At 54.5% G+C, this 27352-nt stretch overlaps 1 protein-coding gene across 1 annotated transcript; it reads left to right on the forward strand.

The window, feature by feature from the left end:
- The first annotated feature begins 74 nt into the window (after positions 1-74).
- ZAN (zonadhesin) lies at positions 75-27150 on the forward strand. Its single transcript, XM_045542155.1, has 42 exons — positions 75-252; positions 573-664; positions 844-922; positions 1030-1161; positions 1958-2229; positions 2449-2556; positions 2692-2773; positions 3008-3610; positions 4275-4459; positions 6569-6710; positions 6903-7019; positions 7571-7695; positions 7977-8122; positions 8684-8827; positions 9090-9197; positions 9310-9479; positions 10132-10334; positions 12168-12309; positions 12598-12845; positions 13110-13290; positions 13575-13686; positions 14112-14206; positions 14486-14662; positions 15516-15724; positions 15937-16081; positions 16533-16780; positions 16880-17044; positions 17217-17341; positions 17739-18016; positions 21108-21319; positions 21866-22010; positions 22383-22630; positions 23107-23236; positions 23448-23619; positions 23829-24011; positions 24216-24355; positions 24733-24932; positions 25034-25172; positions 25312-25452; positions 26774-26879; positions 26960-27009; positions 27094-27150. Exons 1-42 carry the CDS (start codon positions 99-101, stop codon positions 27132-27134), a joined length of 6894 nt encoding a protein of 2297 aa, XP_045398111.1. The 5' UTR covers positions 75-98; the 3' UTR covers positions 27135-27150.
- Positions 27151-27352: the final 202 nt, after the last annotated feature.

Below are 27352 nucleotides of genomic sequence, written 5' to 3' on the forward strand. Positions count from 1 at the left end.
CAGGTCCTCAGCCTCCCGGCGCCCTATCCCTGCTGCCGTACTCCCCTAATTCCAGCCACCCCATCTTCTTGGCCTTTTCCTTTGCAGGTGGCTACTACATGCTTCTGGACCCCAGGAATGCAAGACCCAGGCAGAGATCTGTCTTCCTGAGTCCCCTGAGCCGCTCCTCCGGCTGTCTGAGCCTTTCCTTCCACTACACCCTCTGGGGCCAGTCTCCCGGTGCAGCCCTACACGTCTATGCTTCAGTCTTGGGTTAGAGTGGAGAATTCATGGGATTTGCACTGACCTGGGCTCATCTCCCAGGGTGGGCTTGACAGGGAAATATGGGGCATCCCTCAGGGTCTAGGGAAGTCTGGGATATGTGTGGGATTGTTCCATGAAGTGGAAATGGGGGCTGAGAGGGCACTGGATTCTGGAAAAACAGATAAAGGTGCCAGGAGGGTGAGAGAAGGATGTGCTTACATTTGGGGGAACATTTCCCAAGCACACCCTCTGCTAGTCAGCCTTCTGGGTATAGGTTTTAAGTCACTTCTCAGTCACTTTAAGCTCTTCTCCGATTCCCTCCATTGCAGGCAGCATCCGGAGACACTCTCTCTTCTCAGGACAACCCAGACCCAACTGGCAGCCTGTTTCTGTCAATTACACAGGACAGGGACAGATACAGGTACAGAGGAGGAAGGGGTCAGGTCCTTGCACGTGGCAGGCACCCTTGATGTGGAAATGGATTGAGGATCTGGGCACTGGGAATGAGGGTCCTGGGTCCCTGAATGCAGTAAAATCATATCAGGGCACTGGGGGTTTGGGCTGTTGCTCACGCCCAGCCCACTCTCCCTCTCTCTTCAGTTCGCCGTGGTGGGCGTGTTTGGAAATATCCCAGAGCCAGCTGTGGCGGTGGATGACATCAGCATCGCACCCTGTGGGGGTGAGAGCAGCCCCAGGAGGCCCAGACCTCTGAGAATACGGGTTGGGCTAGGGGAGAGAAGGAAAGCATGGCCCAGCTTCCTCATGTCCCCTGTTTTGATCTGCTAGAGAGCCTTCCTCAGTGTGACTTTGAAGATGATGACCACCCCTTCTGTGACTGGACCCAGACATCGTTGAATGGTGGACACTGGAGCCGGGGACATAGAAATGTACCCTTCCAAAGCCTAAATTTCATTAGAGGTGAGGACCCCTCAAGCCAATGAATCACTGAATCTGCTCCTGGAATGGGGGCTGGCTGATGTGATTGATGGAAGAAGTTGTTGTAGGTGGTGAAATCAGCCAGCAGATGTTTATTGGGAAACCGCCATGGGCCAAAGCTGTGGAGATGGCAGTTGAGGATTCTCAGGGCTCTGCGGTCACTGAAGCCCCCAGAAAAGTCAGGCGTCTCACTTTATTGAGCCCAAGGCTTCCAAATCTACAATCTCATTTTCAGTTAAGACATTTACACTGGGCAAGATGGCTCGTGCCTGTAATCCCAACACTTTGGGAGGCCGAGGCAGGCGGTTCACTTGAGGCCAGGAGTTCAAGACCAGCCTGGGCAATATAGCAAGACCCCCTCTCTACAAAAAAATTAGCTAGGTGTGGTGGTACGCACCTGTAGTCTCAGCTACTCAGGAGACTGAGGTGAGGCAGGAGGATCACTTGAGCCCAGGGGTTTTAGGCTGTGGTGAGCTATGATCATATCACTGCTTGCCAGCCTGGGTGACAGAGCAAGATTCTGTCTCAAAAAAAAAAAAAAAAAAAGACACAAGTACAGCCAACAATGAAATCAGGGTTGCTGGTTTGGTTTTGTTGTCCCCATCTTTCTGATCCTGCTTTCAGTAAGAAAGGCAGGATCAGAAAGAAAAAACATGCTACAATGTGGGGAATTTGGGCGTTTGCTCAGGTCCCCCCTGGGGAAGCAGGGCGTTGTTCCAGCAGCAGTAGACTTGTCCTGGGCAGCTCTCCCATCTTGCCTGTGCCCGTCCTTTCCTAGGGGATCACTATATCTACCTCGAAAGTGACAAGTTCTCCCAGGCAGGGCAGTCTGTCAGACTGGTGAGCCGGCCCTTCTGTGCCCCGGATGACATCTGTGTGGAGTTTGCTTACCACATGTATGGCCTTGGAGAAGGCACTACGCTTAAGCTCTTGCTGGGCAGTCCTGCGGGTAGCACCCCGATTTCCCTCTGGAACCACGTTGGGTCCCAGACCCGTGACTGGCAGAACACCTCCATCACCATTTCTTCGGGACATCCGCAGCCCATGCAGGTGAGAGACAGAGCTGGTGGGCCCTGTACGTGGAAGGGAAGCCAAGAAGAGGGGTACTCAGTGGTAGCGAGGATAAAGGGGCACGGGTGGGGTGGGACTGGTGCGGTTCGAATAAGGTGACATTTTGGTGGAGGACAGACTCCTGCCCAGCAGAGTCGCTGAGTTTCCAGGGGTTCATTTCCACTTCTGTCTTACTTCTCTCTCCCCCATTACCTGCAGCTGATTTTTAAGGCCATCAAGGGTAGCAACACTGCTTTTGTTATTGCGATGGATTTCATCTTGGTCAGTCATGGGATTTGTCGAGGTAAGACAGAACCCAAGGGGACCGTGCCCTGAGGTGACCATCTTGTGTGCTTCTCTAAATGAGCTGCGTAACATACGAGTCCTCTCTGTGCCTGAGTTCCCACCCAGCTGGCTTTGCTTGCTTCATTCTGCCCACCTCTGCCTCCCCTGCACCCTCAGGGTGCTTGCCTGAGTGAATGTGGCTTTGGTGCCATGCATGTCGGTGGCTGCTTCCAGAACCTCTCACCTAGTGATCCTGAAGGCAGGACCCATATCCTCCTGTCCATTTTTGTGTTTCCTGTACCTGGAGTGATACCTGACATAGATTAGGAGCATTGTTTGTTGAGTGATTGTCAAGTGAGTGAAGGCTGGGAGTTGGGAGTAGAAGGAGAGGGCGAATAAGTTACCCCTTTGAGCCCACCCACTCCAGTTAGGTGTGGGTGAAGAAGGTAGTGGTATGATTTTGACTAAACGCCAAAGACTCTTTTCTTTGCAGCACAAGCACCAACAGTGCCTCCTGCCACATCTCCAGTTTCCCCCACTGGCCCTTCTGAAACCACCAGGCTCACAAGAAAACCCACCATTCCCACAGAGACAACTACGGTCCCCACAGGAGAACCCACCGTCCCCACTGAAACAGCTACGGTCCCCACAGAAGAACCCACCGTCCTCACAGAGACAACTACGGTCCCCACAGGAAAACCCACCATCCCCACAGAGACAACTATGGTCCCCACAGAAAAACCCACCGTCCACACTGAAACAACTACGGTCCCCACAGGAGAACCCACTGTCCACACTGAAACAACTACGGTCCCCACAGGAGAACCCACTGTCCACACTCAAACAACTATGGTCCCCACAGAAAAACCCACCGTCCACACTGAAAAGCCTACTGTCTTCACCAAAGAGACCACTGTCTCCCATAAGGAGCTCATTGTTGTGCCTGGAGAGCCCACAACTACTGTGACACTCCAACCCGACATAGTCCTGGTGCCCCCCAAGCCAGCACCCCTGGTGATGGTGTCTCTACGTGGTCCAAGTACTTCCATGACCAGAGTAACCCTGGGCATCACCACAACCCCTGGACCTGCTGCAGGTATGAGGTGGGTAGGGTGTTGGCCAAAGCTGAAAGTAAGAGACGGTGATTAGGAGACAAAGTCAGGGAAAGGGATGCTTCTGGTAGAAAAACCTCAGTCTTAGAGGAGAGCTGTGGTGGTCCGTGGCGACTTTAGAAGAAAGGATGGGGACACCCAGTGAGAGAGGGATAGTGGGGCCCAAGTGGGTGGGGTTGTTGGGAACCAAGCCCTAGGTTTCCTTCTCCTTGTTTGTTATTGAGATATAATTCATATTCCGTAAAATTCTCCCTTTTAAAGTGTACAATTCCCTGGTTCTTAGTATCTTCACAAAGTTGTGCAGCCATCATCATCTTCTAATTTGGGATATTTTCATCACCCTGAAAAGAGACCCCGAACCCATTAGCAGTCACTCCTCAGTCCTCTCTCCCCCAGCCCTTGACAGCCACAGATCTCCGTCCTATATCCATGGATCGGCCTGTTCCGGACAGTCGATACAAGTGGAATCATACACTATGTGGGCCTTGCGTCTGGCATCTGTCACTGAGCACATATTTTCAAGGTTCACCCTGTGGAGCATATGTCAGAGCTGAATAACACGGGGCTACTTCTTAGAGAGGCACTTGAGTTTGAGGGTAGGGGACTGTGGCATGCAGGCTTGCTGGAGGCTGTGTTCTCTCCCCTTAGAGAGGTGCCCCCCGAATGCGCACTATGAATCCTGTGCTTGCCTTGCTTCTTGTAAGGACCCCAGGCCCAGCTGCGGGCTCCTCTGCCAGGGGGGCTGTGTCTGCAACCCCGGCTTTTTGTTCAGCGACGACCGCTGCATCAAAGCCTCTTCCTGCTATTGCTTATACAACAACAACTACTACAAGGTAAGACCACGGGGAGGCTCGGAGCTCCTGAGGGACGTTGGTGGCTGAACACCTGGGTTCTGGCTCCATCTGCTCCTCCGATGAGGTGAACTTGGGTCCCTGGAATGTTCCTGAGGGGTCGACTCAGACGCTGCGGTTACACAATGGTGGAGTCATTCATTCAGCATGTGGCTTTTGATGGTCCCGGCTGTTCACACACGAAGTCTTTGTGAAGCTCCTGTGATAGCCCCAGATGCTAGGCTGTGCTGAGGAGTCAGTCCTCCCATGGTTCAGGGCCAGGTGCTCCTTCCAGACTCACTATTTCCGTAATTCTCTCCTTCCAGGGGACCTTGCAAATCCTGATAGGTCAAAAAGAGAGGAGTCACTGTCCTTGTCTCCCCGAATTGGTGGTCTCCTGGGGAGACGCAACAGAGCAGAGGCCCTGCAGGGGCACAGTCTTTGCACCAGCACTGTCAGACAGGGAGAGCATGTGAGCCACACATGTCATTTTACATCTCCTAATAGCCACATTAAAAAAGCAAAAGGAGGTAGAACACAGTGGCTCATGCTGGTAATCCCAGCCCTTTGGAAGGTGGAGGCAGGAGGATCACTCGAGGCCAGGAGTTCAAGACTGACCTGGGCAACATAGTGAGACCCCATCTCTAAAAAAAAAAAATTAAAAATATTAGCCAGGCATGGTGGCACTCCTCTGTAGTCCCAGCTACTCGGGAGGCTGAGGCAGGAGGATCACTTGATCCCAGGAGTTGGAGGAGGTTGCGGTGAGCTGTGATTGTGCCACTGCCTTCCAGCCTGGGAGACAGAGTGAGACACTGTCTCAGGGAAAAGAAAAAAAAAAGGAAACAGATTAAGTGAATTCCAATAATCTTCTCAATCCCAAGTGTTAAAATATTAGCATTTGAATATATAAACAAAAAAGAATTATTCATGAGATAGTTTGCTTTTTTTTTTCCATACTAACTCTTCAAAATCCAGTGTGCATTTTACACTTACAGCATATTTCAATTCGGACTGGCCACCGAGAGCTCACCGGCCACATGCGGCTGGCGGCCACCGTATTGAACAGCGTAGGTCTAGAGTCAGGTAGACCTCAGCTTCAGTCCTCGCTTCAGCACTCATTTGTGCTGGGTGACTTTGGGCAAGTTTCTTTACCTCTTTAAATCTGTTTCCATATCTATAAAGTGTGCACAATAAGATTTTCTACCTCCTATAAAATCTTTGTAAGGATGAAATTAGATCCTGACACATAGTAATTACTTAATAAATGTTAATTACTATTTTTAGCAATTTATGATAAATGTCATGCAACCTGTTAATTAAGCGCTTCATTAATGTCCAGTGCCTCTTCTCAGCTCCAGATGTTAGGTGTTCTTCCCGCTGACATCAGAGCTCCTGTTTGACTCTTAGGGGACCACTTCCTCCCCCAACCCCCTGTAACTAGTCTCCCGGGTCTCCCTGAGTCAGTGTCAGAATTAGCTTCAGCTGTAGCCTGGGCAGAAAGATCTGTCACATCCATCAGCACCAAGAATCTCTTCCTTCTGCCCTGGGAGGCATAGATTAACTCATGATATATTCATCTGTGCATTTAACAAATGTTTATTTAATACTTTCTGCTCTCCTAGCATTGGGGTCACCATGGTCCTTGCCCAATGCTCTCAGGGGACACTTTGGGTCTTGGTTCACTCTTTCATTCAGCATGCATTTATTGAACAAGAACTCTCATCTTGGCGCTAAGATGGTGAGTAAAGACAGGTGTGGCTTAGGATCAATGGGTGCTTATGATCAATCACAAAAATAAATATAAAGGGCAACTGTGGTTAAGTCCTCAGAAGGAAGGGTACCCAGAGCTGAGGAAGTCTTCCTGAGCAAGCCACCTTCAAGCTGAACTCTGCTGGCTGCATAGGAATGATTTAGAAAAGGAGAGGGAAGAGCATTCTGGGATAAGAGAATAGTCTTGTGGTGGGTGGGAACATCAGGTAAGTGGTGGGAAGAGGAAGAGTATGAGCAAATTTAGGTCTTTGCACGGGAGAGCATCCTCTGTCCTGGCATGGTGGGGAGAAGGGGGAAGGGCCCCAAGAGCTATGGCTTTGTGACTGCATCCCTTGCTTCCAGACTGGGGCAGAGTGGTTCAGCCCCAACTGCACAGAACGCTGCCACTGCTGGCCGGGCAGCCAGATCGAGTGCCAGAGCTCTCAGTGTGGGGCACATACAGTGTGCCAGCTGAAAAACGGCCAGTATGGATGCCACCCCTATGGTGAGAGCCCCTTTATGCTGTCCCTGCCTGCCAGCCTGTCAGAGTGGAAATGACACTGGGATTTCAGTCCCTTGCTTGGGCAGAGGAGCTGGGGTGTGCCACCGGTCGGGTGGGCGGGCCAGCATATGGAGCCCAGCCAGGGTGGATGGCAAAGGAAACAGCTTCTCCTGGTCCCCTCTCCCCCCTCTGCAGGCATTGCCACCTGCTTGGTCTATGGAGACCCTCATTACGTCACCTTTGATGGGAGGCACTTTGGCTTCATGGGCAGATGCACCTATATCTTGGCCCAACCCTGTGGCAACTCAACAGGTAGGGCCCTGGAGATGCCTCCCTCAGCCGTGGGTCTGCAGGCAGAGCTGCTGGGCATGGGGGCATGGTGGGTGGCAGGAAAGGGTGGGGAGCAGATGGGGGAAGGGGCAAAACTGGAGTGAGTTCTTCTGTAAAGTAAGGACTGAAACACCCACCCCAGAAGAGGGACTTTCTGAGGTCCAGGATGCTGGGGAAATGCGGTTTAAAATAGTTCTCCTGATCAGTTGCTCCCTGGGCCAGTTTTATTGAGGGCCCTCCTGGCATAGGGACAGTCACCATAAAAGAGACTGTTAAAGGAGCACAAATGCCCTGGGGGATGTCCCAGTGCACAGAGAGGAAACAGACACACAGCAGTGTCAGGCTGTTCTGGAAGGGGGTGGACAGTCATGCCTTGCTCCTGTTTGAGTCTTGCCTCCTGTCCTGAGCTGCGTCCTGGTGTCTCTGTGGCCTCTCTCCCTGTAGTGCCAGGCTCAGGGCTCTGCCAGTGGCAGGTGCTCAGAAATGCGTGCTGAGCGAGCCCCTGGGCTCTCTTCATCCCTCTCCCCACCCAGATCCATTCTTCAGGGTGACAGCAAAGAATGAGGGATGGGGACAGGAAGGCGTGTCCTGCCTGAACAAAGTCTACGTGACCCTGCCTGAGACCACCATCACCCTGCTCAAGGGCAGACGCACATTGGTGAGCCCTGTCCTCTACCTCTACCCCTGCGGGCCCTGGCTGTGGCCTATTCCTGTGGGCTGCTGTGGCCTCCTCCGGGTCAGCTCCTCCAGCCCCGGAACCCTCCCAGGGACGGGTTAAATACAACAGTGGCAGTGAAGCTCCAAACTGCTGTAGGTGGAAGAGGTTGTTACACTGCTCTGGGGGGTGTAGTGCCTTCCAGCCATGGATATGGGAGTCTGTTGGGGTCCTCCTTGACCCCCAGATCTGTCTCTGTCTCCTCCCTCTGCCCTGCCGTCCAGGTTGGGGGTCAGCAAGTCACCCTCCCAGCCATACCTTCTAAAGGTGTCTTACTGACTGCAAGTGGACGATTTGTGGAGCTGCAGACGGAGTTTGGTTTGTGGGTGAGATGGGATGGCAACCAGCAGCTGTTCGTGAGTGTGGCCAGGTGAGGGGGCATTCCAGCCAGGCAGCTGCCACTGCTTCCCGTCTGCCCTCCTCTTCCCCGTGCGTTCCAGACACCACCGCTCAACCATTTCTGTACCTCCTGCGGGTGGGAAGCACCTAGCTCCCGTGGCAGGCCTCCGTCTGGATGAGGAGACAGGAGGAAATGTTTGCAGGGCAGTGTGATAAATAGCAGGATGTATATACAATGCTTTGGGAATGTGTTAGAAGGAGTTGCTAATGGGCTCTGGGGGCTTTCAGAAAAGCGATCACTTGATCCCATTCTCCGAGGAAGAGTGGCTCCCTTTGGACAAAACAAGGCAGAGAAAGGCTTTATGGAAACAGTGAGCAGCACCCTCAAGAATAAGCTGGAGTGTGTTAGGGCCAGCGAGGGGTTTGTCATGCCTGGACAGTGGGGTGTGTGCAGAGGGGAGGAGGGAGACTGCATGGGTGGCTCGGGGTGGGGGGACAGAGGGTCCCAAGCACATCACCTTCTCTGCTGTGGTCCGCTGATGGTGGAGGCCCCTTCTCTGCATTAACGCCAACTCCTCTCCTGTCCTGCCAGGACCTATTCTAGCAAACTCTGTGGTTTATGTGGGAACTATGATGGTGACATCAACAATGACCACCTGAAGCCGGATGGCCACCCAGCCCGAGACGAGGAGGAACTGGGGAAAAGCTGGCAGATGGCTGAGGACGAGGACAGGGAGTGAGTGAGGAGCCCTCCCATGGGGCCCACGGGCCTCCTGCCCCCTTGCGACCCTCCCTGGAGAGACCGACATTGTCCCTCTCTCCTCTCTACCCTGAGACTGCAGGTGGTTCCCCATCCTTCGGGGCTCAGTGCTCAAAGTACTCCTCCAGGGGCTGCCAGAGCTGTGCCAGAGCCTCTCAGCCTGCTGGCTGCTGGGTGAGAGGCTCCGAGCTGGAAGTGAGCCTCAGCCCTGGGGGCATGTGGGGTGGGTCTCTTCCAGGTGCCTGGAGAACCTGGCAAGTCCCCCATCCTGTGACTCAGCCTTGCAGAGCAACATGTCGGGGCCAGGGTTCTGTGGACGGCTGGTCGACTCCCGCGGCCCATTTGAGTATGAAGGGGGCAGGCGGGGCCACTCTGTGTGGCATGGCAGCTGGGGGCTTCCAAGGTGGTGCCAGGAGGTTCTACCCCCTCATTCCCTCTGATGTGGACTCTCTCTGCAGGGCATGCCTGCTTCACCTGAAGGCCACTTCCTTCTTTGACAACTGCATGTTCGACATGTGCAACTTCCAGGGGCTACAGCAGATGCTGTGTGTCCACATGTCAGCCTTGGCCACGAGCTGCCAAGATGCCGGCTATGCCATGAAGCCCTGGAGGGAGCCCCAGTTCTGCCGTGAGTTGTACCAAGGAGCAGGGGAGAGATGTGGGACCTCTTCCCTTGGACACAAACAAGAGGGTTGGTGCAGGCTTGGGGCACACCTGGTGGAACCCCTCCCTTCCACGCCAGGATGGGGAAAGTTGCAGAGTTGGAAATCTCCACTGAGAAAATCACAGTCACTTGCAAACTCAGAAAGGCTTCTGGGCTCCCTGGGGCTGTGCAGGGTACGTGCAGATGTGTTTACATGCAGCCCAAGTCATCGGATGGCTGCACACGATGCAGACCCAAGGCAAGGGGAGGCTCTGCGGCTGCCTCCCAGCCCCTGGTAGGCCCAGCTATCTGGGGAAGCTGCTTTAGGGTCTGATCCGCCGAGATCACTCACCTGGGGCTTGTCTGCACAGCAGCGCTGCTGTGCTGTTCTTCCTGTGGAGCGATGTGCTCCTACAGCAGGTCTGTGTTAGCACCCGAGCGACAGCCCCATGGCACAGGCAGCTTGCTCAGCTTCCAAGAGGCCCTAGGAGCCAGCTGGGCTCCTCGGTCAAGCTTCTCGCAATCACTCTCTCTTCTCAAGATCGGCCACCTGGGTGCCTTTTGAACATGTTCGTCTTCCCTTTTCTCCCCTGTGGCTTGTCTGTCTTTTTCTCACCCAAGCTTCTCCCTCCATCAGCTCTGGCCTGCCCGCCCAACAGCAGGTACTCCCTGTGTGCCAAACCGTGCCCTGACACCTGCCATTCAGCGTTCTCTAGCATGTTCTGTCCGGACCGGTGCGTGGAGGCCTGCGAGTGCAACCCGGGCTTTGTGCTCAGCGGCCTCGACTGCGTCCCCCGATCGCAGTGTGGGTGCCTCGACTTCAAAGGGAGCTACTTCAAGGTGAGCGGCTGAGTGGACCTCTCAGCCGGAAGGACTTGCCCCCTGTTGCGAAATAGCCCTGGGCAAGGGCGAGAGGCAGGGAGAGAGAAGGCTTGAGGGGCACAGGAGCGGCCTGGGGTTTAGGGCTGGGATTAGGGAAATTTTGGCTGGGATCAAATTTCCCTTTCTCTTTCTTCAGCTCTGGCCCTTCCCCCCTGAGTCCCCACCCCCGTCCTCCTCCCCCTCCGCAGATCCCCATAGTTACTTCCCACGCTGCCTCACAGAGCCCGAGACCCCCGGTTCTGTCCGCTCCCACCATTCCTGCTGCCCCTCTGTACCATCACTTCACTGAATCATTCTGCCCAGAGTTTCTGTCCTCCGAAGGCCTGAGGACCTCTGTGTGTCACCAGCACTCCTTCCAAATGCTGTCTTCTCTTGACCCAGGGGCCCTTTCTCAGCTGAAGGAACTTGGCCCTTCCAGTGCTTCCGTGTTTAGACTTCTCAGAGGCGGCATTTGGAGCCAGATCCTTGCCTCTGTCACTTCTTTCTTCCTTCTTTGACCGGGCCTCTCCCACGGCCTGGCAGTGGCATCGGTGCCCACCTGACTCTCCACCTGACGTCCTCCTGGCCTTTGGCCCCCTCAGTCCAGTCCAGGCTGGCCTGCCCCGTGCGCTCTTTATCCGGGCTGTGCTCTCCTCCCCGCCGTGCCACCTCTGGGCCAGCCCCTTCTGTCCCCCTGCTCTGTTGCCCAGCCACCTCGGCCCATTGGAATCTGTCGACCCAGATAAGTGACTGAGGCAAAGATCTCAATGAACGGAGGTTTATTAAGCCAAAACTGAGGACGCGCCCGGGAAAAACACAAACCACAGGCAAATCTGTGCCTGTTTTCCGAAGGGGAATTTGGAATTTGCAGGACATAAGGGGAGTAGGGGGCATAGAAAAAAGGAAGAAAAAAAAGCGGGGGGGTGGGGTAGTGAGACAAAATGGTTATATGCTTGTGAGATCCAGGAAAATCTACATTTTACATAAGAAGAGAAAAAGGGAGGGAAGGAAGCATCAGTTATGCAGATGTCCCTGCTTAGGTGGAAGAGTGCTGCTGGATCCTGGCTTGTCTTTGTTCTGCATCTGGGCAGGTAATCCGTTGCTGGCAAGAATCCAACTAGACTTGGCCTGCAGACCTAAAGTCACAATTTGCACGTCCTTGTTATGGGAGGCCAGCAAGGAATTTCGTTCATGAATGATCTGTGGGGCCAGCCCTTCCCAGGGGCCTGAGGCCTTTATCTTCCCTTTTGTATAGGGAGTTGGGGGAAGGTGGTGGTGAGATTTTTTGTTTTCTTTTACAAATCCTTCACCTCCTTTGAGACCTGTTGAAATGCTCCCTCCTCCCTGAAGCCCCCCTGATAAGCAAAGTCAGAAAGCCTCTTTGGAAACTCTTGCAGGAAGTGTCTATTGTCTGTGTCCCTGGGGGTGCCTGATGGCTGGATTTGGGTGCACGTGGTATTGGAGCACGTCATTTACTAGTACACGTGTTTGTTGCCCTCCACTGGATGTGAGTGCCGTGAACACAGGGACACAGGGACATTGTCCATAGAGTGCACTCCTGAGTCCCTGACACCTAGCACAATACAGACAGATAATAAAATACCTGCTGAAGTAGTGGACAAACTCCTGTTAAATGTAGATTTTCCTCCGACTGAATCGGCGACTGAATGCCGGGGTTTTGCGGCTGATTGTGGAGCTTTGGGAATACAGGGTGCTCTCGTGGGTGGCTTGGCCACCTGAACAGCTCTGTGGGCTCTGGTGTCAGAACCTGGGAAACACGGCTTCCCTCCCTTCCTGTCTCCCTTCCCCCAGGTTGGGGAGAAGTGGTACAGCCCAGGCTGCATGGAGCTCTGTGTCTGTGAAGGCAACAACAGAATTCGCTGCTACCCCTGGATGTGTAAGGCCGAGGAGACCTGTGGCCATCAGGACGGCGTCTATGGCTGCCATGCCCAAGGTGAGCCAGGGGCTGCCCAGGTGACCTCAAGCAAGGGGAGGTCCCTGCCCAAAGCAGCCTCCCCAGAGAGCTGGGCTCAAGCAGGGGCCGGAAAGCAGTTGCCTGGAGCAGGGACAGCATCTTCAAGGACTCAGAGAGTGGAGGTGGGGAGGGGACACTTCCTCCTTGACGTGGATGGGCCATGGGGACCATCCCATCCCTACATTGACTCGCCAAGGTGGCAGTCCTGGGTCAGGGCTTCCGGGCTCTGGGGCAGTGAGGCTCTGAACGCCATCCTCTCCTCCCCAGGGGCTGCCACCTGCACTGTCTCTGGTGACCCTCACTACCTGACATTCGATGGAGCCCTGCACCACTTCATGGGCACCTGCACCTACATCCTGACCCAGCCTTGCTGGTCCAGGCCCCAGGAAAACCATTTTGTTGTGAGTACCAGCAACGAGAACCGCGGGGGGATCCTGGAGGCCTCCTTCGTGAAAGCCGTCCACGTGCGGGTCTTCGGCCTCCAAATCTCGCTGCTCAGAGGCTGCAAGGTCATGGTGCGTGCCTCCTCCATCCAGACCCCTCCCCACAGCCTGCTTAGCCTCTTTCCTCTACTGCTCCTTGTCCCTGTGCTGCCTGTCTAGCTTCTTAGGGCTCCTGGGGGTGCCCTGCAGCACCCCCAGCCCCACCTCCTTTGGACTCCCTCCCCACTCTGGGAAACACCTGCCCCCCACCCCCTGCTCCCAGGTTTCTGCCCCCATTGTGTGTTTGTCCCATGTTCCTTCCTGACTCCCCCTTCTATGTCCTCCCCACCTCTGCAGCTGAATGGCCATCGGGTGGCCCTACCTGTGTGGCCCTTGAAAGGCCGGGTGACCCTGAGGCTCAGTGGCTCCTTTATCGTCCTCTACACAAACTTTGGGCTCCAGGTTCGCTATGACGGGGTCCACTTGGTGGAAGTGACAGTGCCCTCGTCCTACGCAGGCCAGCTCTGCGGGCTGTGTGGTGAGTTCCCTGGGCCCCTTCGGGGAAGCTGGGACAATGGGCAGGCCCGTGGCCTGGTCCCAGTCTCCCCGACATCTCTATTAGGCATCCTAAGTGCTGGTCAACTGATAATGTTGAGGACATTGGGCAGGAGGGTAGGAGTTAAGGAAAGTTGGCAGGAGAAGAGAAAGAAAGTGTTGACCTTGACACGTTGAGTGAGGAGTGAGTGTGTCTTCTGGTCGGGGAGACGGTGGCCCTGGGGCTGGTCTTCTGGGAGGTCCTCTATTAGCTGCTCCCTGCTCCAGGGAACTACAACAACAACAGCTTGGACGACAACCTGCGCCCCGACAGGAAACCCGCAGAAAACTCCATCCAACTGGGGGCCTCCTGGAAGCTGTTTGACTCCTCTGAACCTGGGTGAGCTGGGGTAAGGGGAGCCAGGCAGGAGGGGCTGGGCCTAAGGAAAAGCCTCAGGGGCAGCTGGAGGTGTCCCTATGTGTCCCCACTGCCCCAGTGCTGAACTCCCTACTGGCAGGAAACCAGCCAATATCTCCCCTTTATTCCCTCTGAAATTGGAGTTGGTGAAAAGTGGTTCCAACTTCCACACCCAAGCCTGCTGATTTCCCTGTGCTTAGTGATCTCTTTGGAGAGCCCACTTGGGAAGTCCCCCCTGAGAGCTAGCCTTTTCCTTCCTGCTGCATTTCCTGCCCTTCCTACTCGAGGGCACTGTTTTGTGCTCTTCTCCTGTGTCCCTCCCTGTTTTCCTCTTCCACTTTTGCTTCGGTTTGGGGGAAGCTTCCTCTGGCCCTCAGTTTCCATCCTCCCCTTCTCTCCTCCTTCAGCTGCTTCCTCATGGGGGGCAGGCCCTCCGGCTGCCAAGAGAGCAAAATGGCAGACACCTGGAATGAGAACTGTGCCATCTTAATGAACCCTCAGGGTAAGACACGTCCCCTGCAGGGAGTGGTCAGGGCGGGAGAAGGAGCGAGGCCAGAGACAGATGTGAACTCAAGAGGAAGGTGACAGGAACTCAGGGCTCACCGCTGGGCACCTTCCTGGGAGCTGCGACTGACTGGTCCTTTTGTGTGTCTCAGGCAGTGGGTTCTCCACACATCCAGGTTCTGGTTGAAGTGGCTGTGGGGTTATCCCCAGAGAAGCCACGTGTTCCTGCCCCTTCCTGCTCACTCGCTTCGTCACCCTGCCTTGTCTCGCCCTGCAGGACCCTTCTCTCAGTGCCACCAGGTGGTGCCCCCGCAGGCCAGCTTCGCCAGCTGTGTGCGTGGCCAGTGTGGGACCAAGGGCGACATCACGGCCCTATGCCACTCCCTACAGGCCTATGCATCCCTGTGCGCCCAGGCTGGCCAGGCCCCTGTCTGGCGGAACAGCACCTTCTGCCGTGAGTGACCCGACTCCCGCCTCCCCCACCCCGCTCCCACGGCCTTGGGGAATCCTCCAGAACCTGCCCTCCCTTTCTTCCCCTAAATTCTGCTTCTCTGCTCTCCCTGTGCAGCCTGGCCCTCCTCACTCCCTCCCTTCCTTCCTTCATTCATTCTCTACTCCAGCCTCTCTCCACGCCCTCCCCATCCTCCCAGGGTCTCCCTGCACCAGGGCAGCCTCCATCTGACCTCCCCTCGCCAGAAGGTTCTGCCTTTATTTGGTTACTGTCGCCTTCTCCTTGTACCTGGGCCGGCTCTCTTCCCCTTTCCCCCCTCTCTTGCCCAGGAACTCTTTTTTTTTTAAAACATTGTAGTAAAATATGGGAAACATAAAATTTACCATCTTAACCATTTTTAAGTGTACAGTTCAGTGGCACGAAGCACATTCACAGTGTTGTGCAACCATCACCACCGTCCACCCCCAGAACTTTTTCTTCCACCGCTGAAACTCTGTCCCTGTTAAACAAAAAAACTGCACCGCCCCCTCCTCCCAGTCCCTGGCAACCTCCGTTCTACTTTCTGTCGCTATGGATTTGACTCCTCTGAGGACCTCATATAAGCGAAATTGCACGGTATTTGTCCTTTGTGTCTGGCTTATTTCACCCAGCACGATGGCCTCAAGGCTCATCCGTGTTGTAGCGTGTGTCAGAATGTTCTTCCTTTTTAAGGCTGAATAATGGTCCATTGTACGGACAGACCACGGGGTGTTTATCTGTTCATCCGCCCAAGGATATTAGCAGGAACTTTTGATGCCTCAAGATTAGGGAGCTGGAAAGGCCTCTGAGCTCTTCCTGATGTTCTGGTTTTTCTTAGCTCTGAGGTGCCCACCCGGCAGCAGCTACAGCCCCTGTGCCAGACCCTGCCCAGCCACCTGCCTCAGCCTGGTTGCCCCAATGGACTGCCCAGCCTCGCTACCCTGTGCCGAGGGCTGTGAATGCCAGAAAGGCCACGTCCTGAGTGGAACCTCCTGCGTGCCCTTCAGCCAGTGTGGCTGCGTCGACTGGAAGGGCTCCTACCACCTGGTGAGAGGCCAGATAGCAGGGGAGCCCTGCCCTTTCCAGCTGCACAAGCCCAGTGCCAGGGAAGGGGCCAGCCCAGGCTGGGGGCGAGGAAGAAGGCCCGAGAGAAAGGCCAGCAAGCAGCTCAGTGTGCCGGGGGCAGGCAAGGGCTGGGGGTTGCAGTCCACCTCCAGCCTCCAAGTCTCTGTTGGCTCTGCTGATGGCCCGGCCTGCAGGTTGGGGAGAGCTGGTACACGGAGAGCACCTGCTCCAGGCTCTGCACCTGCTCCATCCACAACAATATCACCTGCCTCCAAACCGCCTGCGAACCCAACCAGATGTGCTGGCCCCTGGATGGGGTGCTCCGCTGCCGGGCCTCAGGTAAGAGGCCCACAGCGCTGGGTGGGGAACCCACAGCCACGGAGGACAGCTCTCTCCACTCCCCTACACTCTCCCTGACACCATGGCACTCAGGGTCAGGTTCATAGCCCTGATGCCCCTAAGAGCTTCAGGTGGGAATGATGACCTCTCACTGCCAGGAAAGGCACCTGGGGTTCACCCATCCCTCTCTGGTAGTGGCCATGAACTTAGATGGAATATTATAAATCCCTCCCTGGCAGAATCATGCCCCTTCCAGCCCCAAGCCTCATGCCACTCTGGCCCTTGGGCCTTGATTCTTTTCATAAACATTGTCTTCCTTCCCTCTCAGGGCTCTCTGGCCTTTCCCGGATCCTTTTTTCTGGAAGGCAGGGTTAGTGCAGGACCACCTCCCAAGGGACCCTGTTCTGGCCAGAGGCAGGGGGATCCCTTAGTCACTTCTCTCTCCTTCCAGGTATGGGAGTGTGCCGGGTCTCAGGGGAAGCCCAGTACGTGAGCTTCGATGGCAGTAAACACTCTATCCCGGGCACCTGCACGCACGTCCTGATGAAAGTGTGCCACCCCAAGATGAACGTGCCCTTCTTCAAGATCAGTGCCAAGAACGAGAAGCTGGTAGACAGACTTGAGGCTTTCCAGCTTCACCAGGTCTACATTGACATCTACAATTCCCAGATCACCCTGCAAAAGAACCACCATGTGCTGGTGAGCTGGGCCGGGTGACAGGCACTGGGATGGAGGAGGGAGCTCTGGGGAGAGGAGTTTGGTCTGCCTCTTACTCACAGGCACCACCCTCCTCTTCAGATCAATGGCAAACAGGTCACCCTTCCTGAGAGCTCTCAGATCCCAGGGGTCAGCATCACTTCCCACGGCATCCACACCATTGTCGACATTAAGATTGGAACACGAGTCATATTTGATGGCCATCGTCTCTTAGAGATCGCAATCCCTGAAGCCTATTATGGAAAGGCGAGGAAAACACCTGGCTCTGTTCTCGGGGGAGGCAGCCTCGGGACGGGGCGGCAGTCACATCCCACCAGGCCAAAGAGGCCAGTCCCCAGAGGGGAGCACTGCAGAGAGCACCTTTCTATTTAGTGGACAAGGAGCTTCCCAGCACTGAAACCCCCTCCCGCCCACCCAGGTCTGCGGCGTGTGTGGGAACTTCAATGGCGAGGAAGAGGACGAGCTGATGATGCCCAATGACGAACTGGCCTGGAACGACCGAGAGTTTGTGGAGAGTTGGAAAGATCAGGACATCGACCCAGAGTAATTGTCCCCTTAAGATCCTCCACCTTTCATAGCAGCAGGAGCTGGGAAGCTAGATGGTAGGGCTAACCTGGGATAGGGAGCCCAGAATGTTCCTTTACATGTGTGATTTGAGAGGGCAGGGCTCCTGGGCATTGGTGGGGGGGAAATTGTGAAATTTGGGCCTCAGGGCTGCTGGAACCTATTTGGGGAAATGTGAGTCTTCCTTTCTTTGCTTAGAAACCTGGGGGGAGATGAGGCTGTGTGGAAGCTTGGCCGGAGGTCAGACCAGCTTCCGCGGGAAGACGGGGCGGGTAGGGAGACCTGAGAGCTCTCAGGGTCATCGAGAAACACCAATCGTTGTCCTAGGTGGGGTGGTGGCCGTCCCTATGCTGGTCCCTTTCTTTGTCCTTCCCAGTTGCAAAGGAGATAACGAGCAGGAGAACCTGAGTGGGAACTGCAGAGCAGCCGACCTCCACAGCGCCCGGGAAAAATGCGAGGCAGTCCTCAAGGCTCCGGCCTGGGCCCAGTGTGCCTCCCACGTGGTCCTCAAGCCCTTCCTGGCGGGCTGTGCCAACACCCTCTGCGAGTCTGGAGGCCTAAACCATGCCCTCTGCGAGGTTCTGCAAGCCTTTGGGTCCGCCTGCCAGAGCCGGGGGCTCAAGGCCCCAATCTGGAGAAACAGCAGCTTCTGCCGTGAGTGTCAGCCCCAAACGGCTCCCGACCCCTGTGTCTCTCTATGTTTCCCTTAAAGCTCCTTCATTCTCCTTTCTGCTTGTTTCTGACCTATTTCTGCCCTCGTCATCTCTGGCGAGAACTGTTTACAATAACCTCTTAGCCTGTGCTCCTTCCAGCAGGACAGCCCCAGCTACTTCTCATGGGGCCCCTTTGCCACCACTACTTTTCCAAAGGAGAGGTGGTTGGGTTACTCCCCTGCACGGCTGTGCCCTGCGAGATTAAGTCCAAGCTCCTTGCTGCGATGTCCCAGACCTGTGGGCTGTCCTGGCTCCCCTGGCCCAGCCCGTCCTCTCTCGCCGGCACCAAACAAGCCCACTCCCCTCACAGGCCTTGTGTTTTCACACACCTCCCTGCCTTTCTTTGTTCACGCTGCTCCCTGTGGCTGGAAAAGTTCATTTCTTCTCCCCTCCTGGCAGACAACTGGGCATCCTTCTGTAGGTGTTTCCTTTAAAAAACATTTTTTTTATTTGAGATTATTCACATAGCGTAACAGTCACCCCTTTAAAAGTGGCTTCTAGTATCTTTACAAAGTTATACAACCATGGCTAGTATCTAATTCCAGAACCCTTTGAAATTTAAAACAGGAATTCATTAAAGTTATTTATTTATTGTATTTTTTTTTTTAGATATGGGGTCTCTCTATGTTGCCCAGGCTGGTTTTGAGCTCCTGGCCTCAAGAGATCCTCCTGCCTTGACCTCCCAAAGTTCTGGGACTGTGGGCATGAGGCACCACGCTTGGCCTCATTAACATTTTTAGTGTGTTATACACTCACATGGGTTTACAAACTTTTGAAGTATTAAAAGATACCCAGGGCTGGGTGCGGTGGCTGACGCCTGTAATCCTAGCACTCTGGGAGGCCGAGGCGGGTGGATCGTTTGAGCTCAGGAGTTCGAGACCAGCCTGAGCAAGAGCAAGACCCCATCTCTACTTAAAATAGAAAGAAATTATATGGACAACTAAAAATATATATAGAAAAAATTAGCCGGGCATGGTGGCGCATGCCTGTAGTCCCAGCTACTCGGGAGGCTAAGGCAGGAGGATTGCTTGAGCCCAGGAGTTTGAAGTTGCTGTGGGCTAGGCTGATGCCACAGCACTCTAGCCCGGGCAACAGAGTGAGACTCTGTCTCAAAAAAAAAAAAGATACCCAGTAAAAAGTCTCCTTCCTACCTCAACCCCATGGGCCCAGTTCACATTTCAGTATTTTTCCCGAAGCCCATTTAATTATGCATATGAAAACAAAGTCAAGTTTATATTCCTTATTTTCTCCTTTTTTCTCACAAACTGTAGCTCATTAGACATAGCATTTTGTACTCTATTGACAATCTAGCTTGGCAATCTTTCCATATCCAATATGTAAAGAGCTGCTTCTTTGTCTTTTATAGCTGCATAATATTCCACTATTATACCATCATTTATCATTTATTTAACTAGTTACTACACTCCTTTTGATGGACTTTACGGTTGTTTACAACCTTTTGCTATTGCAAATGGTGCTGCAGAGAATAGCCTTGTGCACATATGATTTTTTATATGTGTGAGATAAATTCCTAGAGGTGAAATTGTTGGGTCAAGTACTGTGTGCTTTTGTGCTTTTGAAAGATGTTGCCAAATGGCCTTCCAGAGGGGTTGAAGAATTTACATTCCTACCAGCAACATATGAGAGTATGAGAGTGCCTGTTGTCCCTTAGCCCTGCCAACACCATGCACCATCAAGCTTTTGGATTTTTGCCAATCTGCAAAGTGAAAAATAACAAGAGTCTTCATCTGCATTTTTCTTAATATTATGAGTGAAGTTGTAAGTTCTATCATATGTTTAGGAGCCATTCGCATTTCCCTTTCTATGAACTATCTGCTCATATCCATTTGCCATTTTTCCCCTGGTTTGTTGGTCTTTATTGAACTAGTTCATGGGAGCCCTTTATCTGTTATGGAAAATAGCCCTTTAGTCATGTTCTGAGTTACACAAATTTTTCCAGTTCTTTTTTTTTTTTTCCATCTTTTGTCTTTTTTTTTTCCCATGCAGGAAAAACAATATTTTTATGGGGTTGCATAATATATTAATCTTTGTTTTATGGCTTTATGGCATCTTGATCCATACTTACAAATGCTGTCCCCACAGAAGCTAAAAAAAGAATTTGCCCATGCTATGCTCTAGAATTTTTATGGTTTCATTTTTTTATATTTACATTTTTGACCCATGAAGATTTATCCTGGTGTGCAGAATGAGGTATGAATCAATTTTGTTTTTATTTTTCTCCAGAAGGCTGGCCAGATGTTCCAGCATTATTAATGACTGAGATGCCACAATTTATCATATACTAAATTCCCATATATATTTGGATCCATATCTGGGCTTTTTCTTCTGTTCCATTGGTCCGTGTGTATCTGCATGTACCAGTAACACAATGTCATGATCACTAAGAATTTATAAAATGGGTTTTAACTTGGTAGAGACATTCACTATTCACTGTTCTTTTTTTTTTTTTAGAGTTTTCTTGGCTTTTCTAGTTTGCTTATATCTTCATCTCAATTTTGAAATCATCTTGTCCTATTAGCCACACATACACAAAACACTGTTGGTATATTTGATTGAGATCATATTAAATATATAAATTAACTGAGGGAGAACTGACATCTCCATGTTGTTGACTCTTCCCACCCATGAACATGGTATGCATTTCCATTTTTTCACAACCACTTTTGCTTAAAGACCTTTCTTAACTCTCCCAGCAGAATCAATACTCCCTGCTCTGTGCCCCCATTACACCTGCTCTCACACACTTACTGCCTGTGCACATCAAGGTCATGCTACAGTTGCTCTGCCTCCCATGCTGACTTGGGAAAGCCATTCTTATTCCTGTCTTTCCTCAGAGCCTAGCACACAGCCTACATTGAGTAATTGTTTGCTGGATGAATAAGGAAAGGAAGAAAAAGCCCCAAGCCTTGCTGGTTATTCACCTGGTGAATGTAGCCTGGTTTCTACAGCCCCTGCCCACCTTGGCCCCCTCTGGCCCTCTCCACTTACCTGCACTCCCCTCCACCCTGCAGCTCTGGAATGCCCTGCTCACAGCAGCTACACCAACTGCCTTCCCTCCTGCTCACCTTCCTGCTGGGACCTGGATGGCCTGTGTGAGGGTGTCAGAGTCCCCTCTACCTGTGCAGAGGGCTGCATTTGTCAGCCAGACTACGTGCTGAATGATGACAAGTGTGTGTCCAGAAGTCAGTGTGGCTGCAAGGATGCCCAGGGTGACTTCATCCCTGTGAGTGGGCATGGGAAAAGGGATGGGGGTCAACACACCTCGAGGATGGCATTTTCTCCTTTCTTTAGCCTCTTTTAGTCTAGGATACCCGTGTCTCTATGGGTGGCCTTGAGATGTGAAGAGTGGTGTGAGCAGCACAGTGATCGCCAGGCAGCCCAGGGCTGGGGGTGCATGATTTGGGCTTTGGATCTGAGAAATCCACACAACTGAGACACAGCATGGTATAGCTGGAAGAGCAGGGCCTTGGCGCAGGCTGACCTGGGTTTGAATCCTGACTGTATTTCTGATGAGTCGGGTGACCTCTGTTACCTTAGTTTCCTTGTCTGTAAAATGGATCCAGTAGTACCTCCCAAACAGCACATCTAAGATGCCAAGCACCGTACCTTTTGGTGGGACACAGGGACACACAGATCCAAATGGCACTGTTAGTGCCTCTGGCCAGTGCCAATTAAGCCATTCAGACAGTGAGCTAAGGCTGCCAGTGTGAGAGGAAGGAGAACCGGCCCTTCCCTCTTCACTCCTTTTCTCTCCCCGTGGCTTCTGCAGCCGGGCAAGACCTGGATCTCCAGTGGCTGCACAGACAGATGTGTCTGCATAGGAGGAGCCATTCAGTGCCGGGCCTTCCGCTGCCCCTCCGGGTCCCACTGCCAGCTCAGCTCCCACCACAGCAACAGCATCTGCGCACCTGACAGTAAGGGGAGCCGCTGGGGAGGGGGCAGGGGGCTGCCCAGAGCCAGGGCCGAAGTGGCATGAGAGGCAGGGCAGGAAGGGGCTCAGGCAAGGTGAGTAGCTGGAGTTGGGGGCCTGGCTTATTTTGGCTCTCGTCAACCCTGTGGCCACATGCCGCTTACTGCTCCTCTCTTGGACCCCCTTCCTCAAGGGCAGAAAAGGGACTGGACCAGGAGATCCGCTAAGGTTTTTAATCAGGCCAGGAGAGGGAGAAAGTTGAATCTCAAAGATCCAGGGAGCCTGGGCCTAAGAGGAGATGTCACTGTCAGGGAGGGATTCTGGGGACTGTTATACCCGGGCATGGTCCCTTCTCAATGTTCGCCTTTCTCGGCAGATTCGCAGCAATGCTCAGTGTTTGGGGACCCCAATTACCACACGTTTGACCGCTTCAACTACCGCTTCTTGGGCCGCATGACCTATGTTCTGATCACGACGGTAGATGTGCTCCCTGAGGGGGTGGAGCGCTTGCTCGTGGAGGGGCGCAACAAGATGCACCAGCCCTGGAGCCCCATTGTCCTGCATGAAGTGATCACGACCGTCTATGGCTACAAGGTCCAGCTCCAAGCTGGCCTACAGCTTGTGGTGAGAGCAGGGGCAGGGCCTGGCAGGTGTGGGAAGGCAGGCTGGGCCGTGGGACGCCACCAGGAGCAGGAGAAGCCAGGGCTCCCCGTTCCCCGGGAAGTTCCTGGCAGGGGCAGGCTGCCTGTAGAAGTCAGAGTCAGTGCCAGGCTTGCTTCAAGGGGAGAGGCGGGGGCTGGGGGGACCAGGGGAGGAGACAAGGAGGACAGAGCATGCAGTATGAAGGTCAAGCTGGGCTGAAGAAGGACCAGGGCGCCCACTGTGCCAGTTTTTGCAAGGGAGTAGCCAGGGCTGCCAAGGGAGCAGACCCCAGGGAGGCCTCTGCCTTGTGGGACAGCAAAGCCCACTGGGATATCTCGTTGCACTGGATGACCGCAAGGAGCAGTATGGAGATGCCCAACGGGAAGAGGGGCCCGGGCAAAAACAAGAGCAGGGCAGGCTGATCGAGCACTCCCTGTGACCCTGTCTTCCCTCTCCAGGTCAACAACCAGAAGATGGCCATCCCCTATAGGCCCAACGAGCACCTGTGGGTCACCCTGCGGGGCCAACGGCTGTATCTGGTCACCGACTTTGAGCTGGTCGTCAGCTTCGATGGAAAGCGCAGTGCAGGTTGTAGAGCGAGGGGAAAGAGAACAGAAGGGACATTTCTGGGATGGGGCAGGGAAAACCACATCTTAGACAGGCAAATGGTGGTGAGAGGATCCCTGCCTGGGAATGGGGCACCCAGCTCCAGAGGGGGGTCCAGGAGGAGGTGGAGTGAGAGCAGGAAGAGAGGTATGCGTGGGGAGTCTCACTCCTGAGCTCTGCCTTCCTCCTGCAGTGATCTCCCTGCCCAGCACGTACCAGGGGCTCGTGCTCGGCCTGTGCGGGAACTATGACAAGGACCGCAAGAACGACATGATGCTGCCTAATGGCGCTGTCACCAACAACCTCAATACCTTCGGCAACAGCTGGGAGGTGAAGACGGGGGACTCGCTCCTCCGTTTCCCCAGGTGAGAGCCTGGGGCTGGGGTGATGACCCTCCTGTCCTCAAGCGCAGGGAGACTGCCTCGACCCTCTAATTCTGTCCTTTCCTCTTCCCCTGACTGCTGTGGGGGCACCTGCTGTGGCAGTCCCAGTCTGTGCCCGCCCGCCCACCCACCCTCCCTTCCCTGTGTTCTTCCTCCCTCATGTCACCATCCTGGGGCCTTGCCTGCTCCAGGGCCTTACCGGAGGAGGAGGAGGAGGAGAGCGGCGGAGGAGCAGCGGCGGGCTTCCATGTGGCAGCGTGCAGCCCGGAGCAGCTGGTGCTCGTCAATAGCACCCAGGCCTGTAGGGTGCTGGTGGACCCCCTGGGCCCCTTTGCTGCCTGTCACCAGACCGTGGCCCCAGAGCCCTTCCAGGAGTGAGTCATGGGCCCAGGACTGCGGGAATGGCCCAGGTGCCTGCTCTGCTCCCTGCCCCGTGTTCTGTGGATTCACATCTTTCTCCCTGTGGCCTCATTCCCTTGTGACCTTCCCTGGACAACACCTGATGGCTTTCTGTGTGGGGTTCCCTGCAGGGCTGGGTCTTCCTGCCCGCCCCCTGACTGCCCCTTCCTCCGCCCCAGGCACTGTGTGCTCGATCTGTGCTCTGCCGGGGACCCCAGCGAGCAAGAGGAGCTGCGCTGCCAGGCCCTCAGCGCCTACGCCATCCTCTGCCAGGAGGCAGGCGTGGCCCTGGCCAGCTGGCGGGACCACACCCGCTGTGGTGAGGCACTGCCCCTCCCCGTGCTGGCCCCGAGCCCTCTGCCATCTGCCTCTGCTCACCTCTGTCCCCACACTCGCCTCACCATTGGCTTCCTGCCTTGGCCCCTCCATCCCTCAACTCTCAACATGTCCACATTAGCACATCCTCCAGCCTGACCCATTCTCTGCCCCACCCGGGAGCCTCCCCAACCCCGTCCCCACATCTCACCCCTTCCTGCCACGGCCCACCTTTGCTCCCCTAGTTCCTTCAGATGCCCCAGTGGCTCAGACACAAGGACCCTCAGACGAAGCCGGCCCACGCATCTCGCTCTCCCGCCTGTATCAGCTCTGAGTGGCCCCAGCGCCAGCCAGCTTGTGACTATGACTTTGTTTCCTCAGCCTTGACATGTCCAGCCAATACCGTGTATCAGAGCTGTATGACACCCTGCCCAGCATCCTGTGCCGACCTGGCAGACCCCACGGACTGTGAGGGCCCTTGCGTGGAGGGCTGCGCCAGCATCCCAGGCTACGTCTACAGCGGCACTCAGAGCCTCCCTCTGGCCCACTGCGGCTGCACCAGCAATGGCATCTACTACCAGGTGTGGCCGGCAGTGTGAGGCCCAGGGGGCAGAGGTGCAAGGGACAGCCAGGCCGGGGCTAGACACCAGAACTTCTCCTCCTGGCCCTACCCCCTTTGCAGCAGGGAGACAGCTTTGTGACTGAGGACTGCTCTCAGCGCTGCACCTGTGCCGGCGCCAGGACCTTGCTGTGCAAGCCCTTCAGCTGCAGCGCGGGGGAGACCTGCACCCTGGGGAACCTCACCCGGGGCTGCTTCCGAGGTGAGCCTGCACCCTGCTTGGTTCCAAGCGGCCTCTAAGCTAGGGCGTCCCTGGACCAAGGATCATGCCTCCCTGTCCTCTGCCTGGAACTCTTCCACATTGACGTCCCTCCCTCAGAAGCCCCCCCCCATCCTTGCAGAAAGCCCGTGTCTACGGAACCCCTGTCAGAATGATGGACGGTGTCAGGAGCAAGGAGCCAGCTTCACCTGCCAGTGTGAACTTGGTTATGGGGGAGACCTCTGCACAGAGCCTCGTGATTTGCCACCCCCCGAAATGTCAGGTGAGAGCTTCATCCCAGGCCCTGTACCCTCAGAGCCCCATCCCCACTGACAACCACCACGGAATTATTCTAGACATATAATATTAACATAGAGTATGATACTGGCCAGGTGCGATGGCTCACACCTGTAATCCCAGTGCTTTGGGAGGTGGAGAGGGGAGGATCACTTGAGGCCAGGAGTTCCAGACCAGCCTGGGCAACATAGCGAGAGCCCATCTCTATGAAGAAATTTTAAAAATTAGCCAGGCATGGTGGTGCGAATCTGTAGTCCCAGCTACTCAGCAGGCTGAGGCAGGCGGATCGCTTGAGCCCAGGCATCCGAGGTTGCAATGAGCTATGATGGCGACACTGCACTCCAGCCTGGGTGACAGAGTGAGACTCTGTCTCTAAAAAAAATGTTTTTAATCTATTACAATATTATACATTATAGATATGATATCTATTAATAGATATAATGTATAATATGTGATTAATATGCTATATATTATATCATGTATATTTCTATATTACACATGCTATTATAATGGGGATCATAGCAGGACAAGGATCCTCAAAGAACCTGTGTCCATCTCCTACCTGCATACTCTGGAATCTTCTCTGGACCCCAGCCCTCCTTCTGGGACCTATGTGCCACACCCTGCTGTTGTTTTCCCTCTTATGTCCCTCTGTGCCTGTCCAGTACCTTTCATTTTTCTCCCCTGTCCAAAACTGTCATTCCCTTGAGCCTGGGACCAGCAGTTCTCTGCCTCGGGAGAGGGGCGGCTCGTCCTGTACATTCCAGGACACACCCCCAGAGAGTCAGATTCGGTTTAGGTAGGTCTGGAGTGGGCCCGGAAATCTGCATGTTCGGCAAGTGCCCAGGCGACTGATGGAAGTGATTCCAGGGCTGCTCTTTGAGAGGTGCCGGCCGAAATGCTACCTGGGCTCTAGGGCACCAGCTGGATGAACGTCCCCCTAGAAAAGCGTACCGGACACTGGGAGGGGAGGATTGCCTGAGTGTGGGAGTGCCGCTCTGCACTCTACCCAGGGCGGCAGAGTGAGACTGTGTCTCAACAAAAACAAACAAGGCAACAGAGCACCCCTCCTCACAACCCCCCACGCCTTAAAAAAAAAGGGAAAAAGAAAAGGCTTATGGGAGTTGTGGGTTGCTGGGGGGGCGGCGCTGGGGCGGATGGAGGTGAGGCCTTGGAGTCCCTGGGGGTGACAGCCTCCTGGAGGGAGAACCAGCACAGCCAGAGATGCAGGGGGACAAGGTCCTCCCCCACCCCTCAGTTCCCACCCCTTCCCGTCTCACGTCCCTGTTTCTCTTTTCTGCACCCAGAGGCATCCGGCTCTGTGGCCGTTCTACTGGGAATGCTGGTGCCCGTGGTGCTTGTGGTGCTGGCGGCCACCAGAGAGTGCGTCCACAGAGTGAGGAGGAGGCAGAGGTGAGCTGGGAAGCAGCGAGGAAGGGTGAGGGGAGCCCAGGGCCACTGGGGGACCCACGCCTGTTCCCCATGCCTGTTAGGGAGAAGATTTGGAGCCAGAACAGAGGTAGGGGGGCCAGAGCTGACACAGGTGAGAACCAAGCCCACAGCCCAGAACCTTGGGGGCCCAGAGGTGAGTCTGCCTCCAACGCAGGTGTTCTGGCTTTTTCCTCAGGTGCTGTTCCAGAGTGTGCCTTCAAAGTCACTCAGTTTTGAGTTGTCTTCAGACAAGGAGTTAAAATAAAAATATTTATTTTTGAGGTGTGCATTTCCACGTGGTTATGGTAGAGGAAGCTGGGTCTGTGAGGGGGTTCTTGGGGGAGAAATATGAAAGAGACAGAGCCTAGGGCTGGGGAGGCGGGGGGCTGTCCCTGAGAGGAAGCCACACTGGCGTCCACTCAGCCGGGGACGTTGGCACCAGGGGAGGGCAGCGG

This window comes from Lemur catta, chromosome 2, assembly GCF_020740605.2.
Source record: "Lemur catta isolate mLemCat1 chromosome 2, mLemCat1.pri, whole genome shotgun sequence".
Classification (NCBI taxonomy): domain Eukaryota; kingdom Metazoa; phylum Chordata; class Mammalia; order Primates; family Lemuridae; genus Lemur; species Lemur catta.